At 38.2% G+C, this 19970-nt stretch overlaps 1 protein-coding gene across 1 annotated transcript in view; it reads right to left on the minus strand.

The window, feature by feature from the left end:
• Positions 1-3845, minus strand: part of Prosalpha6 (Proteasome alpha6 subunit) — an 86083-nt gene extending 82238 nt beyond the window's left edge. Inside the window, exon 1 of the mRNA XM_067143409.2 lies at positions 3684-3845. Within this exon, the coding sequence (XP_066999510.2) occupies positions 3684-3686 (3 nt within the window). The 5' untranslated portion in view covers positions 3687-3845. The remainder of the gene's footprint in view (positions 1-3683) is intronic.
• Between the last annotated feature and the right edge of the window lie 16125 nt (positions 3846-19970).

The following is a 19970-nucleotide window of genomic DNA, read 5'->3' on the forward strand; positions in this document are numbered from 1 at the left end:
TCCTCTGTTTGGACATCAGCCAGCAGTAAAATTTCCACACCCGGTTTGTGAAGTAGGCTATACATTATAAATGCAACAAGCCGGCAGCTCCGACAACCTCTCAGGCTTGTCTACATCGGCATTATATACAGCACTAAATAACATGCAAGCCGAACAAAGGTTACAGCTACAAAACATTGATCTAGACAAAACCATTGGTCTGGATGGGTTAGGTCTGGTCTGGCTAGTAAGACATCGAGTTAAGCAAAGAGAGTCGAGAGGCATAAATTCCCAGGTTAGGGCCGCTTTGCGGCCAACAGGCTTCCAGCATCTCCTGGAGTTTTGCTAAAATGTGATAAAAAGTGACGAAGTGACAAAAAGTAAGGTTACGGATGCAGGCCATGACAATTTGAAACAGCACAGTTCTCCTACTTTAAAAGGGGCAACCCTGCAGGAAAATACGAGAGATTTCTCAGAAAGACATTTTTTTAAAAAAATATTATTTGCTTTCATGTCGCACCGACACAGATAGGTCTTATGGCGACGATGGAATAGGAAAGGCCTAGGAGTGGGAAGGAAGCAAATGTGGCATTAATTACGGTACAGCCCCAGCACTTGCCCGGCATGAAAATGGGAAACACCAGAAAAACATCTTCAGGGCTGCCGACAGTGGGGTCTAACAGCAAGGCCGACCAATAGCAAAATAGAAAATGGTTGCAGATTTACAGTCTTCATTTCAATTCATCTATATATTTTAAAAAATTCTACGAGCAGGTTGGTGGTTCCCTGGCAAGCATCAAAAGGATACCTCCACTCTGCTACTTCAGTTATCATACTGGTAAAACATTATCTACGATTAGAACATTTGAAACAGAACGGTTATCAAAACACTTGCTTGCCAACGTCCCAGCTCAAGAAGGAGCTTCTTAAGATCTACTGAGGCACTTGCTGGTACATCATGGCAAGCATGAATTCAAGAGTGGCAGACAAGAGGTCAACATATTAATGGCTGGATAATGCCAGATGAACATCTCACTCTTGGTCATATGACAGATAGGGTGACTTGGAAGTCATTCAACAGACTGCATTCAGGTGTTCTGCAATGTAGGACAAACCTGAAGAAGTGGGATTCCACTTTGGGTGAATGTGGACAAAAGCAGACCACAACACTCCTATTGCAATGTGGAGCATGCACAGTCAGTTGCACAGTGGAAAATCTGCTCAAGGCAACACCAAGTGAACTGGAAGTAGCCACCTTTTGGTCTACGAAAGCAACCACTAATGTATATATGTATTATTTAATGTAATAAGTTATATCGCGTTTGTTACACCATACCTAGTCTAGCCACACTGTTACAATTTAAGAAGTGAAAAATGCAAATATTATGAGAAGTATTTTAATTTGCTGTTGGTATGTTGTTCTTACAGGCATTCTTTACACAAATCACCAATCACTTTTCGAATGTCATCTTTGGCACTGATACAGGCTCTCAGTCTTTGTGGCCACTCGTCTATGACAGAATGGAAGACATCCAGGGGGAAATCCACCACTGCTGACAATAAGGAAAGCTTTAAACTTCCAATGGTGGGGTGTCTCTTCCTGCAGATGATGCCCTCAAGCACTGACCACAGTCAGTAGTCCAAAGGGTTCAGGTCCGGACTGCTACTGCGCCAAAGTTCAGTTGAAATGAAGTCGAGGACATGGCGCTGAAGACACCCTTGAGTTGACCTAGCCTTGTGGGCTGGAGCAGAATCCTGTTGGAAAGACCAAGGTTGGTTTTGAAACAATGTGCCACTTAAGTTCTTGACAAAAGGCTCCAAAACTGTGCTTTCGTACACTCTGGGGTTGATTTTAACACTCTTTTTGCAGAAATGCAGCTGGGTGTTGCCAGAATAACTCACCCCCACCACACCATCACAGAGAAGGGATGATTGGCCCTCTGAACTTATGGAACCTTTTTACTGGCTTCCCGAGATGATGATGAGATGATGAATAAACCCTGTTGTTTTGCACATTGAAAGATTCTTCAATAGTGAATACCTTTTAATCGGTGAAGAGGATGTTTCAATGACCATTTTGTGCATAACGCTGCAGGAGACATCGACATTAAGGCACTCTCAGCTTCTTTCGGCGCGCGTCAAGGTAATGTCTTGTTCATCCTCTGACAAGCCTTGACATGGATCTCCTTGAAATGTTCATTTCACGGGCCATGATAGCCTGCTTCCGCACCGCATTTCTCCAGATACGAGCCCCCGCTGCCTTTTTTTGCTGCTGGAGTCCTGACACTGCGTGGGCGACCCTTCCTCGGACGATCCTTTACAGTCCCGGTTGCAGTGAATCGCTCAATGGTACGGTACACAAAATAAGACTGATTTTCAGCTTTTGCAGCATCTTGAAAGTGCCACTTGGAGATTTTCCAACTTTATGTAATGCTATTACTGCAACGCGATTTTCATAATCAACCCATTCCATGTTGAAACCCGGAGCTAGATGCTTCCTCTTTCACAGGCAAGTAAACAATGGTTCAAGGTTAACGTGTGCACACTGGTAGGTGTGTGTCAAAATTCCGTAACAGTATTCATGGCTAGACTAGGTAGAAAATTAAAAGAAAGAGTAAGAAGTTAATGTGCAAGAAGGTACAGAAAATCAAAAGCTTGAAAATACATTTAAATATAAACTTAAGAGCCCCACTTAGGTATAATTTGTCAATCTACATGGAGGATCCTTCCATGTTTTTCACAAAACTTGCTTCCAGATAGGATAGAAGAAATCACCTTCTTTTTAGGAGCAAGGTGAGGAATGAAATATGATTAACAAGCTTCAGTTAATATTCGAATTATCTCCATCACTGCAATTCCTAGCACCAACTGAATTGGCAAAAATTTTCAGCAATTTGGTACAAGATGAAAGTCAAAACAAGGGGATGAATTCACATGGAATCTCCATATACTGGCTTGCGTTGTAGAATTAAGACATCATTTAGATACGTCTGAGAGTTTGTGTCCATACCACCATTTGCCTCCTATGGTTGGTTTCTCGTCAGCAAGCCATTATCGCTCCGTTTCCAGTATATATGCCGCGCAGGGGATTTAGAATTTCTCAGGTGCCTATGTGTATTTACATTATTATACACGGCTCGTCGGGATGGTTTGTGTCTGGAGCTTTACCAAATAATTTTTGACACAAGGTGTGTACTAATTGAAAAAACCGAATATACAGTCACCTGGAGTCTCCGAAAGTATTCAACCAAAAATGGTTAAAGGATGCTGAATTCCAAATAGAAATGAATATGTGATACACTTCGTGAAGACTACATACAATGCATCCGCTGCGGGTTACTATAAATGGTAAGAAGTGTTCTCATCTCCGTTATGAAGACCCGGTCGCTCACTCACGGATAACCTCTTAACTCCTGAATTAAGAACATTGAAATGAAACGACAGCGAACACAAATGCGAAATATTAACCCAACCACTATAATATTAGCAATATTTACCAAACGAGCGCCACCAATACAAATAATCCCAAAACAACTCTTCAAAATTATCTAGTCATGCCCCATCTTTTACATAATTTCACATAAAATAGATATATATACAAAACCAACAACAAAGAATTAGTTAAAGAGGCTGAAAACGAACTTATTTATATTATATACATAAAACACGATAAATACAAAATATATAAACTTATAAAATCTAACCATTTTCCACACACAGTAGAAACTATATACCTCCCTCAAAACAAACCGACCAAAGTGACAAATGACAAAATATAATTCATGGAAGTTCTATTTAATGCACAAGCTTCCATGACACAGGTGAATCCAATGAATGTCCTTTACCTAAACAAATTGACTATATTTGAATATTCACAAATACTTTTTGATCGTAATTTAAAACTCAGAATGTGGTAGCGTTCACAGCGTTCATTATTGGTTGCGTTCACAAAATACGACTCCGAGTAGAGTTGGAGTAGAGTAGAGTATCGCGGAGTAACTGGTAAAGTTAACTCTGAGTAACGGTATTTCGTGAACGCTTCGAGTGAATACAGAGTAACAGAATATGGCTAATCAATTAAGGAAGGTTATTTGTTTTACCATAACCTCATTTGCGAGGAATTTAATGTCTAATTTCTACGCGAGTTTCTTCATAGCAGCGTGCTATATGAGTTATTACTACTTTCCTCAACAAGTTGTGCCTTAAAACAGTATCCGTTATTCTTTACCTCGTAGGAACAATCTGATTACATTGATGATGAATACCAATACATCGGCTCCGCACTGATGCATGATAGGCCATTTAGGACAACTAACTGTAAAGATTATGTTGTTAACAACTACGACGAAACTGAATTTAAACATAATTTCCGATTGCCGGATCAGCATTCGAACGTGTACTCAGAGTCATTGGCCCTAAACTTTTTAAATCCAAAATTGGGGAACGAGGAAGACTATTGCAAGACCCACGAAAAAAAAATCTGGTTGTAATTTGGCTCTTAGCACCTGATTCGAAGATATCGGTTTCGTGAGAATTATAAATGCACTGTGTGGTATTTCCGATCGTATAATTAAATGGTCTCATTCAGAAGGTCATCTAAAATATTAAAAAGTTACGTTGCATTTTCCCAAGGAACTCTCATAATGTTGAGGTTAATAAATCAGCTGCTCATTCATAACATGGGTTTTCTTATAAAAATTCAATCATGTTATTTCCGCCGATTATTAAAATTGGCACGGTGCCTATTTTTCCTGTTTTAAACGAAAATATCCCCTTATTTATTCAATACATAACGCCCTTCTTTGTCAACAACTGAAAATAATTTGAATTCATTGCCATGTCAATATAGCCACAGTTAATATTTCTCACCGCCACCAATGAATGCATTACTGCGCATGTCGAGTTAAATCTACCCATCTATTTACGCAGAGTAAAAAGAGTATACTCTAAGTTAACTCGAAAGCATTTTCTGAACGCCTTGTAGAGTTGACTCTTTACTTTTATGAACGGATTGAGTTAACTCCGAGTTTACTCGGAGTTGGAGAGTAGTATTTTGTGAACGCAACAAAAAAGTTCACATATACAATGACTTCTGGGGATATGATACTTCTTATTTATGTTTGACAAGTTTGACTTCAAGATGGCGACTAATGTGTGTGAGTCTCTGATATACGTGGTGGATAATGGTGTAAGATGCAGTGAAAAATGTGGCAAATGCAGAAGAGTAGTTAAAAATGGGATTCTGTGTCGTAAGTGTGATGAATGGTACCATTTTCGTTGTGCAAATATTGTAAATAGGTCTGATATTGAAGAAAGTGTGTGGCTGTGTACCGAGTGTAAACAAACTGATAGTGAGGTAGAACAACAAGAGAGAGAGAGACTTACGAATCTATGCTTAAGATTTTAGGAGTGCTACAAGAAGACTTATGTGCTCTAAAACTTGAAAATGAAAGCTTAAAGGACAGAATAAAGAAACTGGAAAATAAATAAGACAGTGGAGAAGAAAGATCGCCGTGGACGGAAGTGGCGCGTAGCCTAGCCATTTTAGGCCTAATGTTAAACATATGGGAGAAACTACGTACAACTTAAAACAGGGAAAAAACTCTTTGCAGTGCCAAAATAGATTTCAGTCATTGCAACAAGTTCCAGAAGAAGACACATCAAGTTTTCCGAATAATTATAAATCCAGTGGAGGTAACCTACAGAAGAAGAAAACAAACCGGAAGACAAGATCGCCAAAAGTTCATCACTACACAGACAGTCAAGGGCGGGGTATGGCAGAAGGCATCAAGGATGAGCTGCATAATCCAGAATGTGAGGTTTTAGGACTAATAAAACCAGGTGCGAAAACTGAAGACGTCCTTTCAAGTTGTGATCCTGTGTTACAGAAGGACAACTACGAGGTGATTCTGAGTGGTACAAATAACATTGCTGCAAATGAAGGTGAGGAACTAATTACGACCCTCAGAGGTAAGATTTCGAAACTACCTGACTAAAAAGTAATTGTAGTTAATGTGCCACCCAGGTATGACCTTATAGAAGACTCGTGTGTGAACAAAGCTGTACATGATGTAAATATAAAAATCAAGAGATTAAGTAAGAGTTTTAAAAATGTATATGTAGTAGATACTTTAGGTCTTGGCAGGAAAATGTTCACTAGGCATGGGTTACATCTGAATGGTAATGGAAAAGCAACTCTCTGTAGACAAATTGCTACAATTATCAACAGAGGTTTGCAAACTAATATGCACTTAAAAAAACACATACCACTAAATTGGCATATACAGGGAAACCTGCCAGAAAACCCAGATCCTTAAATCAAAATCTGGGTTCCAGGGACGTTCTCAACACATGAGTCAAATGTTACCCAATTACTACAGTCAACTTTTAGGGAGGAAGGGGGTCTGAGATTGCTCTTGGTAAACTGTCAGTGTAGTAAATAAACAAATAAAATTCAGTACATTGATAGAATCTTATGAGACTGATGTGGTGATAGGAGTAGAATCATGGTTGAGAGAAGGAGTGGGTAATAGAGAAGTATTTCCAGAAGGGTATACAGTCTATCGTAGGGACCGAGGAGATAAAAAGGGTGGGGGGTTGTTTATTCTAGTGAAGGAAACTTATTGTTCACATGAATGGTTTACTGATGAAAGGGATGAAATAGTAGGGATAAAATTAGTTTGTGATAATATGAAGGAGGTGGAAATTATAGGAACATATAGGCCTGGAAGAGAGGAAAGAGATATGGAAATATTTGAGAAAATAATAGATTATACTCATAAAAACAATAATACTGATATGGTAATAATTGGGGGAGATCTAAACTTGCCTGAAGTTTAATGGAATGGAGCTGCAAGTGAAGCCCATGAACAGAAACTGGCAAATAAGTTAATTTGGGAGGGAGGGTTTACACAAGTAGTACAAGAACCGACTCGTCTCAACAACTTGCTAGATGTATTCTTGGTTAAACCATGAAAAAATTGTTTATAAAACTGAGGTAATTGAAGGAATAGGTGACCATAAGGCTGTAATAATGGATGGAGGACTTGTACCAAAAATGCTTAATAAAGGGTCAAACAAGACAAGAAATTATACAGAAATGGTAAAGTTGATGAATTTGGGACTTACCTTAAATCACAATTCAGTTGTTAGATAAGTGAAGGGAGTAATGTGGATACATTTTGGGCTAAATTTAAAAGAATTATTTGGGAAGGAGAGAAGAGATTTGTACCTGTTAAGAAGGGTAAAATGACCTCAGACCCTGTTTATTATACAAGGAAAAGAAGAAAATTAAAAAGAAAATGTAGAATAGTAAACAGGAAAATCAAAGAGAGTAGAGAAAGTAGAAAACAGCTAATGAGGGAACTGAATAGAGTGAAAAAGGAAGCAAAAGAGAATTATATGAATGGCATACTTCAAGAGGGTAATGACCACAAAGGGAAATGCAAAAAGCTGTATTCATATATCAGGAATCAAAAAGGAAAAGGAATCCAAATTCCTACAATGGTGGGAGAAGGGGGTGTACACTATTTGACACACTGAGAAAGCAAACCTATTTAGTAGGGAATTCAGATATTCAGCAGATGATTGTCAGGAGTTGGAAACCATAACAGAAGATAGAGAGGGAGAGACACAGAGGGAAACAAGAAGCTTCTCATTCACAAATGAAGATATTTTAAGAGAAATCCAACTGCTTCAGCAAGGAAAAGCAGCAGGAAATGATCAAATTACTGGGGAGGTATTAAAGACAATGGGATGATATATAGATGTTTATTTAAAATTTCCCTTTGACTATGTCATACATAATAGTGTAATACCAAAGGAATGGAAGCAATCCATCCAGACCAATCAGCCTGACCAGTTAGTTTGTAAAATACTGGAGAGTTTAATATCAAAGTCCTTCAGAGAGATATGTGATGATAAAAATTGGTTCATGAGAAGCCAGTATGGATTTAGAAAGAAATTTTCTTGTGAGGCAGAACTGGTGGGATTTCAGCAGGACATATCAGATCAATTGGATTCAGGAGGTCAGTTAGATTGCATATCCATAGATCTTTCCAAAGCCTTTGATAGAGTGGAACATGGAATATTATTAAAGAATTTGGAGGGAATAGGATTGGACGTAAGGGTTACACGTTGGATAAAAACATTTCTAAATTCAAGGGTTCAGAGAGTCAAAGTAGGAAATAATGTATCGTAGGAAGAGAAAGTTTGGAAGGGAATTGCACAGGGTAGTATATCGGTCCGTTACTTTTCTTAATACACGTAAATGATTTAGGGAACAATATAACATCAAAAATAAGATTGTATGCAGATGACATAATTGTTTATAGGGAAATAAATAACATTGAGGATTGTTCAGAATTACAAAGGGACTTTGAAAGTATCCAACAATGGGTTGAAGAAAATAATATGAAGGTTAATGGAGACAAATCAACTGTTACAACTTTTACAAACAGGAGTTTTAAAACTGAATTTGAATATACTTTGGATGAGGTAGTTATTCCAAAAGATGGCAAATGCAAATACTTAGGTGTGAGATTTGAAAGTAATTTGCACTGGAAGGGTCATATTATTGACATTGTTGGGAAAGCATACAGATCGTTACATGTCATAATGAGGCTACTTAAAGGATGCAATAAAGAATTAAATGAAAAAGTTACTTAAGTATGGTTCGTCCATTATTGGAATATGCAAACAGTGTTTGGGATCCTCACCAACAATACCTAATAAAAGAAATAGATAGTGTGCAGAGGAAAGCAGCAAGATTTGTATAAGGGGATTTCAGTAGAAAGAGTAGTGTATCAGAAATGTTAAAGGAACTTGGGTGGGAAACTTTAAGTAAGAGAAGGGAGGAAACTAGACTTATAGGAATATATAGAGCCTGTACAAGAGAAGAAGCATGGGGAGATATCCGTGAGAGGCTTCAGTTGGAAAATAATTATATCGGCAGGACAGACCACAAATATAAAATTAGAAGGAATTTTAGCAGAAGCGATTGGGGTAAATTTTCATTCATTGGGAAGGGTGTGAAGGAGTGGAACAGTTTACCAGGGGTAGTGTTTGATCCTTTTCCAAAATCTGTACAGATATTCAGGAAGAGAATAAACAGCAACAGAGAAAAATAAATGAAATGTTAGAGGGCATTCGACCATTGCAGGTTAATGTAAATAAAAAATGTGTGTGAATAAATTAATTCCATCCCCTGGTCTAAGGAGTTTGGACAGCAAAGGAGGGGACTGCCTGTAGGGTTGAAGTACACTGGGGACTTCGAGGGCCCTGGGACCGCTACGGTAGCTGCGAAGACCCTTCAGGAACTCTGAAAAGTGGTGGCAAAGGGGGCTCTGGTTAAGACGCAGCAGGTCGTTATGCTACTTAGGTTCCAAAATGGGTAAAAAAGTAAATAAATGCAATGTAAATTTTAATCTTATACTAGTAGCGTAGTATTATTTGAAGTAATTCCACATAATGTATATGAGTTGACTATGTTTGTAAGTATAGGAGATATTATAAGTAGAATTTTGTAAATAATATAAATTTATTAAGGATCTGTTTGTTTAATAGAAAAAAATTTTAGTGTACCATTTGCCACCGAGGTAGACACCTCATTTGCAAATAAAGATATTTTGATTTGATTTGATGTAAAATTTGGTTTGAAACCCATGCACCACAATCCTGGTCACTACATGTCGTAATTTCAGGTTTGCTTTTCTCCATTTGGTAGTCGCCACTGCTTCTGCTGTATAGAAGTCTTTCAATATTTGATCTTCCTTCTCCCGTCTGTTCCGCAGAGCAGTCTTCACTGCAGGTGTCTTTGGTAACAAGTGGATTAAAGTTAGTACTTCCAACAAAAAAAGTTTCTTTTGCCATAACATAAACTAGTCGAGACGGCCTTGTATTTTGATATTCCCATAGTTCTTTTCAAGAATCTGGCTTTTAGAGTCTTGATATCTTCCAGTTGTTTTACAGTCAGGTGTTCGCAGATGATCTCTATTCCGAATATTAACGTGGCTAGTATTTTTGGTATCGAACAACATCAAGGCAGTTTCCAGGGAGAGAAGCTGTAGATTGTTAATATCCTTAATTGCTTTAACTGACGCGATCAGTCTTTCCCTCAGGTGTACTGAGAAAGATTTTGCAGTCATCTGTATTTTAATTCCTAAATATCTGTACATGTTTTTCTTCTTAAGTGGTAAACCTTTACAGAAGATGTCATCGTTCGAGGCTAGTCTTCCTGCTTTTCTGAAAATTACTAGATCCGTTTTGTCTCGATTCATCTGTAGTTCGTTCGTTTCTATCAATTCAACTAAGGAGTCTACTCATCTTTGAAGCTCTTACCTGTTGTTCGATGCCAGTGGCATATCGTCTGCATATGTGTATGAATATACATCTCGTGATCCTTTATTAACTCCAGCTACTACATCGTGAGTAAGAATATTGAAGAGCATTGGGCTGAGTGGATCACCCTGCAATACTTCATTAACCTGATTTAACCATTCAGACTGTCCAATACCGTCGTTGATTTACACAAAAATTTCCGACAGGATGTTTGATATGGTTTTATTGTGCATGGGTCTTCGTAGAGTTTTCTTAGTTTATCTACTAGCTTCCTGCGGTTAACCATGTCAAAAGCATTTGAGAAGTCTATGAAGATCACATACAGCGTCCTCGTTCTTAACATATTTCTGCTTGTATTTGTCTTATCAGACATTCGGCTGCCATAAATGTGGAGCGACCTACTTTGAATCCAAATTGCTCGTCTGGAAGATGTTCCTCTATTTTTGGGCCTACCCTCAAGGCTACCAATCTTGAGAGTATTTTGGAAGCAACTACTTCAAGTACTATACTTCGATACGCTTCCGGATTATTTGGGTCTCCTTTGCCTTTGTATAATACTTTTATAGCGGAAAGGCGCCACCCCCTTGATATATTTCCTGTCGCTAATATTTGTTGAACAGGTCAACCCATGTCTCTGCCATTAGTGTGTATATCCCTTGTAGATGTTCATTCCAGAGTCCATCCGATCCTGATGCTTTTCCTTTCTTTAGAGATCTCAACACATTATTCAATTCATGCTTGGTGAAGTATGGACACGTTTCATTCAAATATGTTTCTTCTGTAAAATCTGGTCCCGTTTCCTTGTGTGATGAAACTTTACTGAAATGGTGTTCCCATCTTTCCGGGGAACAGACATTGCGAATCTTGGCTGCTTAGTCCGTAAGGCTTGGAAATGAAACTTTTCCGCAGCTTCTGCTTGTCTAACAGCTTCTTTCTCAATGAATTACATTTACTTCCGATTTATTAGTCTTTTGTTAAAAGCACAAACAACCACTGTTATCAACAGCTTAAGATGTACAATAAGCTTCCACTACCAATGTCGAACACAATCAGCAATCAATATTCACAATCAATATCTTACGTATACATATAGGGGTAGTAAAATATACATTGTGAATCCCACATAAGGTTTAATTGTGTGTAGGCTTCAAAAATACAATAGCTAGATTATGTACATCATGGCATCTAGTGAATATCATTTACTCCATTATCATTTTGGTGATATTTCACTACAGTAATTTTATGAACGGCTTTCTGCATTTGGTGTAATAAACAGGAATCTGGAAAGAGGGGGACATGGGTTAAGGAGAAGGTGGGTTTCTTAGTAGAGAGAAAGAGTGTGCTAGGCATAATTGAATTAAATATTATAATGGAAATTTATAAGTTGATCTACTTTGTAATAATTGTTAATGAGCCATGTGAATAGCTTTTTCTTCAGGGTATTCTCATTGCCATTGATCACGTCCACAGGTAATGGATTGTATATCCGTGGCCCTAGACAACTTAGACTTCTTTGTCCAAGTAAAGTGTTCCGGCGTGGTATTCTTATTCCAGTTCTGTGTTGCAGCCTAGTGCAAATTTTTTACTTGTGTTCTTTGCAGAAGACCTTTAAATTTTTATGCATGTATAGGGTCATTGACAGCAAAAATAGCTGCCGCATGTTAAGTACCATGCTTTGCTGGAACAGTTCATATGTTGGAAACATTAGTGGCTTTTTGTACATGACTTTCAGTATGTAGTCCTGGCATGTATTTACCTGAGCCAAGTGTGAATCAAGTATTCCACCTCAACTGTTAATTCCATATTGCAGTTGTGATTGAAATAAGGCAAAGTATACAGACTTCAATGCTTTTGTTGAAATAACATTTATAATTCTGTAAAATATATAAATAAGTTTCTGAAGTTTAATGATCAAATTTGATGCACGAAAATTCCACTTCAGATCACTATCTCTAGTTATCCCTAGGTATGAAACATTTATTGATTTCTGTAAAATATAACTGTAGCAGCTATCAGTATTTTTGCAAGTTGGTGTGTGGAGTTATAGTGTTAGGTTGTCTGAGGTTTGCGTTGTTTTATTATGTGAGAAACAGAGGAATTACTTTTTTCATATAAGCAAGTAGGTGGTTGTTTAGTCATTTCTGAACTATGAAAATTGACTAGGGTTTCTTCAGCTCTGTTGAACGTGTCCTCCCAAGTTTCACCCGTGACTGTGACTACCAGGTCATCAGCATATGCGTTAATTTTTGCATTACAGTTTAGCTCACACAGATCATTGATATATAACAGAAAAATAAAATGGTCCTAACACTGTTCCTTGAGGTACCCGAGTTTTACTTAAGAACTTTTAGTTAGAGTATCCTTGATTCTTACCTTTTGTATTCTGTTAGAAAGAAAGGTTTTAATTAGATTTTGAGGGATTCCACGAATGCCTACTTTGACAAGTATTCTAAAAAGTATATTGTGGTCCACGGTATCAAATGCCTTTGTTAAACCCAAAAATATAGAAATAGTCCTTTTTGGAGCTATCAATGGTTTTACACAAATACTCAGTTAAGGAGAACATTGCATCTTGAGCACTAATTTTTGGTCTAAAACCAGACTGATTTGGAGACAACATGTTATACTTATTCAGGTAAATAAGTAATCTGGTTTTAATGCATTTCTCTAGTAATTTTGAAAAGTGGGTTGTGAGAGAAATTGGGCGATAATTATTTAACTCTCTCTTTTCGCCTGATATATGGATTGGGACTATGATAGCAATTTTGAATGGGTCTGCAAATTGTCCTTTCATTAGTGAAAGATTAAAAATATATTGCAGAGGCTGTAGCATATGTGAATTAATTGTTTTTAGTGTTTTACTTGAGATATTGTCATAGCCATTGGCTGAGATATCTTCTAGTGCAGCTATGTGATTAATTATTTCTGTTTCTGTTATGGAAAAAAGATTGATTATATTTGAAGTATTGCACGAATGTCATATGTACACGTGTCATTCATTAGGTTCTTTGCGGGTATTCATTATATTGTCAGCAAGTTCTAAACTTATACCGGGACCACTGAAATAATCTATAAATTTGTCTGCAATGATAGTTGGTTGGGTTGTCTCTTGTAAGATTTATGCTGTCTATATCTGAATTTTTTTCTCCATTTTATATGTTATATCATTTATTTTTTTCATAGGATTTTAGAATAGTTTGAGCTTGACATAATTTGATTAGAATAGTACTTCCTTTTTGCTACTTTAATGAACCAGTTTATCCAGTTTCGGAATGTTTAAGTTTCTTAACAGTGTTTGTGGTTTCGACATTATTTGAGGACCAAATTTTTTGTTTTAAAATAGTCTGGTGTATAGTGGGATATCAAGGGTTTACTGTTTACGTATCCTATCGGAGATGTTCTGCAGGGAATCTTCACTAGACTGAGTTGACATTTCATTTGTGGGCCCGTCATCTGTCTGGGTGTTCTCAATATCTTGTCTAGTACGAAGTTCCGTATTCATGTAAATACTGTCCTGTTGGCTAACATCCGAACTGCTTGTTGTTTGTAAGTGTACCTGTTCATTCTGAAGTTGATTATTTTGTTGTGAATCAGGCTGTGATTCCTGTTCCCGGGACATGTTTGCCGGCGTTGGTAGCCGCAGTGCCTCAGAGCTTTGTTTACTTTCTAGCGCCTGCTGCTGGCTAACCTGCTCTGTGCTGTGTTGTGACTCTCCAGTATCTGGGATGTTTAATGCAACGTTCTCCGTGTTGTGGTTATCATTTAATGGCGTATTCGATAACAGATGGAAGTCTGCATTATCTAGTGGTCTCTGCTGCTCGTCTTGACTATTAGTGGATGGAACAACCGATGGGGATAGTGGCAGACTAATCGTACGAAGTGTTTCCAGGCGCCTCATAGGGTACGAGCGCCGTGGACATGCACTACAGAGGTGATCGGCGGCATTACATATCGCGCACGTCTTTTCTTGTCCGTCGTAGATAACTTGACCTCGAAGCCCTTTTACAGTAATAAAGGGCGGAATTTGTTGTTTTAATTCAATTTGAATTTGCCTTATTCCATCAGCAACAGGGAGTTTGTAGTGTTTGGACCAATATTCATCCGTGATCCTTTTAACAAAACCATACTTGGAGAAATGGGTACCAATTTTTTCGTTAGGAATTTCTGGAGGAATATTAAAAAGTCTGAATCTCGTAGCCTCTATGCCGGCTTCAGTTATTTCCACTGGAACCCGTTTGTCCAGCACAGTTATTCAGCAATCTATCTAATATCTTTTGTGAGATTATATATACTGAGTTTGTGGTAGCATCCTGTTGTATAGCTTTCATCTGAACCATGTTGACCTTCAATGTCTCTGATACCCATACGTGCATTTTAGCTGCAGATGTACGAGTGTGATTCCATTGAAGGGTACATTTCAGCGTATTCTTCCTGATTTGTTGCATTGTTTTTTCTTACGGGTACTCTTTACACTTTCACTAGTTAAGTATTGTAAGTGTTCAAACGTCACTAAGTTGTACGATACTCTTAACACTTGGCTGTTTAACTTCACACGGAGCTCTGTGTAACCGGTCGACCTGCTCCGGCCACTGCTTGGACGTAACTGCTGATTATCTTATCAAATAATTCTGAATCAGCATCAGCGCTACACTTTCCCGGTCTGTACAGTCCAAAGATATCAAGTTGCATATTATGTTTAGGGATGAGCCTTACGCCTAGAATTTCATGTTTGACACCTTTAAATTTTCGTAGCTTACAAATTCTTCTTTCACAATAATGAATTCCCACCACCCTCGTACAATCCCTATCCTATCATTACGATACACACTCCACTTCCGTGAGAATATTTCTGCATCAATTATATCACTTCTCAGACATGATTAAACTCCTGTTACAATATCTGGTAAATATCTATCTACTAAATTACTCAATTCCATTCCATTCTTTACAGTACTTCAACAGTTCAGCACTACCATTTTATGTCATCTCTAGTTGACTTCCAGTTCTCTGTACCCTTATCACCACTCCCTAGCCCACCCCCATTTCCCTGAATGTATCTCCCTATAATGCTTCTAAACAAATTTTCTAACTTGTATGAACCACTGCGGTTTATGTGAAGACCATTTGCGCGCAGATCCCCATCTTCTACTCACCCATTTGAATCTACAAATTTCAATCCCAGTTTCCCACATACCCACTCCATAGTCTCATTTACATCCCCAATTACTTTCCAGTCAGTATCCCTCCTACACTATTCCACTACAGTATTCCACTGATAACAATCTCCGGTTCCTTAAACTTCACCCGTGCTGCATTTACCAGGTCCCACACATCCCCAAATATGTTTGTACTTACACCTCCTTGGCTTATGTTGTTAGTACCAAAGTGAAACACTACCACCTTCTCCTTTCCCCCTCCTTCTCACAACTTGCGGTGGATATTACTTTTTTAAGAGGAAGTACAACTAGCCAGCCATCCTCCTCATTTTCTTCTACTTTACTCAACATCTGCCTCAAACTATTTCCTGGATAACACTCTACCCTGGTTCTTTTTCCTCCACACACTTTCCCCACTTGTATAACAATGGAATCCCCCGTGACCAGAGAATCAACCCTACCCAACTCATTTAATTCCCTCCCCTCCTGGTCAGAACTATCTTCTCTCACTGCTGCAGAAACGATTTCCTCCTCCATTTTCTCCCTTCCATTATCCTGTTCCACCTGTCTTTTCCTATCCACTACTCCGCATTTCCCTTTACTACATTTTCCCTTCCCCCTACTTCCAAACTTCACAGGAACAGTTCACTGTTCCAAATCTTCCCGCGGTTGTTCTACCTGGAGTGACTCGTACCGCTTTCTCACAGACACCTCTTCTGAATCCTGATCCTGAATATAGCCCTTAGCCTGAAATTTTCTTCCCCTTAAAACATTAGACTGCTTGAATTCTACAGTTCCCCCTTTCCTTCCCTTCCCTATTTTACACCTAGTGTATCCTGTACACTCTTTGAGGAAGGCCTACTTTCCTTCCTGTCCTCTGAGAGAATCCTAATTATCTCCTCCAAACTCTCCAACTCCTCCCTCATATTTCTTAATGCCTGTCCACACCCACAGTTACTACACCTGCACTCCTTAGTCATTCCTCCCTCATATTCCGTAATGCCTGGCCACACCCACAGTTCCTACATCTGCACTCATTAGTCATTCATTACGGAATAATTAGAAAAGGAAGAATAAAATAGCTTATTCTGTGCAAAACAAAATTGAAAGGAAAAGGCCTACAATATTCTGAACTGCAGTCACGTAGACCCAAATTACTACAACAGAGTTAATACAGATACTATACTATACAAATATTTCACAGTAACAGAATAAACATACTAATTTCTAATAAGAAGCTATAATACCCTACAACAATTTTAAATTACGTTCAGATTACGTTCAGATAATAAAATATACTACAATAATTTTAAACTAAGTTCAGACGTTTCCTAAATACAACAGGTTATTACTATATACTATGTATATTAATTGACTGATTGTTACTACATCAATATCTCACTGAATTTATACATTTTTGTTAAAACAATGTGTGACAAAAATGTAAGAATTTGAAGTAAATATGTGCATAGCACGATCTCTAGTGCGCTACACGTCAAGAAAGTTTCGTTTTAGAATTAGAATGTGATATTTGGTATCATTTTTAAGTACCATATATATTTTAAAAGGGTATTAGGTGAGGTCTTTCGTGAGAAGCGTGTCGCCATATAGCGGGCTGTGCTGTGTTGCACTCAACACAATTATATAACGGCTGCAGCTAGATGCAAACAAATGACATATCCTCTTCGTTCAAAATAAAAAAATCGGTTTATTTCGAATCATTTTACAAAACCGACCTGACCATTTCCTTGCACATTCATATTGGGCAAGATATATATATTATTTTGCGAGGTGCCTGCGGGGACGAATGTTTCTTCCAATGTCACAGAGAGCAGAAGAGCCTGGAAAAGCAACCCTGTGTGGTACCCACGGACCGAGTGGCTTCCCGTATAAGTCATCTCCGTTTAAAAAGTGTCAACGGCCTTCTTAGTGGACGGATGAGCGGGCGGAGATTCAGGACACCCTCTTGTCCTTGGGATGGGAAACTAACCTAAAGGCGGGAGGAGCCACTGGATGGCCAATGGCATAGGATGCAATAGGCAAGGGGAAACCACTGCATTAAAGATCGCCAAGATATCCTAATAATAAACATGCATGATGTAGTCTTCATGAGTTAAATTTGTTTCCTGAGGTAAAATAGTCCCCAGATCGGATATCTGGAGGTGGCAATGTAAAAATATTCTAAGAAATTATCAAATATATAAAATGGGAAAATGGAAATTTCGATCACTCAAAACGACTGGAAAATGTCAAAAAGGAGATGGATAGGAGATTGACGTCTTAGGACTAAGCGAATTGAGATAGCCAAATAATGGAGACTTCTGGAGTGGTGACTACACAATTATTTATTCGGGAGATATAGAAGGAGCGTGTGGAGTTGCCTTTATCTTAAAACAAAAGCTAGCGAATCAAGTTCAACGCCTTTGGGGATTTAGCGAAATAATTATCATGATAACACTCAAAACAGTACCTAAGGATACAGTATTAATCCAGACAAACATGTCAACATCGAGTCATGCTGATGATGAAGTGGAAGATACATATGAACAGCTGGAGGAAGTATCGATGAAAGTTAAAGAAGATGAAAACCTAGTCATCATGTGAGACAGGAATGCTTTTGTAGGAGAGGGTAAAGCGTGGGAATGTATGGACTTGGGAATATTACCAAAATAAGGAATTGGCTTATTGGGTTCTGCAGAAGTCATAAGTTAATTATTGACAAAATCTGCTTTGAACAAATAAATAGAAGAAGATACATTTGGTCAAAGCCAGGTAATAGTGACAGATATCAGATAGATTACATATTGATGAAAGGCAGTTATCCTAACCAAGCCAACTCTTGTAAGAGCCATCCGGGTGCAGATGTGGATTCAGACCACAATCTGCTGTTGATGAAGAATCAACTATGATTAAGAAGAAAGGTTATAAAACAACCCTATAAGGGATGGAACATTATCAAGTTAAAAAGTAACAGGCAAGCTTAAATGAGTTCAAAGAGAAACTAACGAAAGAATTGACCTTTGGATGATGTCTGGAATATACAGAAAAAAATAACTGAAACAGCTGAGGCTTGTTACGGTAGACAGTAGTAGGTGGTATACAAACCATGGATCACCGGAGAGATACTGGATTTAATGGAAGAACGTAGGAAGTGCAAAGCAAGCGGAAGCCATGAAAAATATGCAAGAATTAGAAATAAGATTAGTAGACAAGCAAAGAAAGTAAGGGAAGAATGGCTTGAAAAGAAGTGCAAAGACATAGACATACATAAGGCGAAAGGTAACAGTGAGGGAGCATACGCCGATATACGGAAACAGTTTGGAACAAGAAAGAACATGATAGACATCATACGGAACAAGAATGGTGAAGCCCTAACTGAAAAAGATGAAGTGGTGTTAAGATGAAAGGAGTACACAGAAGAACTCTAGGTGCAGATGTCCCTGAAAGTGAGGACCAAGTGGATGTTGATGAATTAGGACTATCAGACATAAGAGAAGAATTCGATAAAGCCCTCAAATTGTTAAGACATAGAAAGGCTTCAGGGCCTGATGGGATACCTGCCGAAATTTTGCAGGTCTTAGAATATAAAGCCAAGGACAACCTATACAAGCTAATCAATGAAATTTATATAACAGGAGAAATACCAAGAGAACTTTGAGCGAACTATTCTTATCCCAGCACCAAGAAAGCACAGGGCAGATGTGTGAGGATCATGGAACTTTGAGCCTCCTCTCCCATGCCTCCAGAATCATAACAACTTATGATCTATCGTCGGAACGGAAGAAAAGTAGAAGATAATACTTCAGAAGAACAGTTTGGATTTAGGAAGGGGACTGGCACGCAAGAAGCCATCCGAAGTCTCGGTGTAATTATTGAAAAATCCTGGTATTTGCTTACTTTGATTTAGATAAAGCCTTTGATGATGTAAATTGTAATGTCCTGTTTGAAACACTAAGAAAGCGGAACATAGACTACAGGGACAGAAGAATACTCTAACAACTGCACAAGAACCAGACAGCATTAATTTCCAAGGAAAAAGGGGAAGCAAGGATTGGGAAGGGAGTAAGGCAGGGATGTGGGCTATTATTTAACACCTACATTGAAGAAGCCATTAAAGAATTTTTAGCTATGAACACTCATGGTGAATGGCAAACTGTTCAGTACCATACGTTTTGTAGATGACATAGCCCTGATAGCTGAGAATGAGGGAGGAATGGAAAAGGCAACACTGAATCACATAAAAGAATTACAAGACAGCGCAGTATGAGAATAAACAAAAAGAAAACCAAGGTTACGGTATGCAGTAAGGATGGTTGACCAATTTAAATATTTGGGGAGCCTGTTCACATCTAAAGTAAAATGTACGAGGGAAGTAAATTGTAGAATTGCTCAGGCGACAGAAGCCTTTTCAAAAAAGAAGTCTCTACTATCATCCAAGGATAAAAATTTAGAGTTGCTGAAGCACTTTGTGAAAAGATTTTCGTGTGGAGTATTGTA

The sequence above is a fragment of the Anabrus simplex genome, chromosome 3 (genome assembly GCF_040414725.1).
Source record: "Anabrus simplex isolate iqAnaSimp1 chromosome 3, ASM4041472v1, whole genome shotgun sequence".
NCBI classification, from domain to species: Eukaryota; Metazoa; Arthropoda; class Insecta; order Orthoptera; family Tettigoniidae; genus Anabrus; species Anabrus simplex.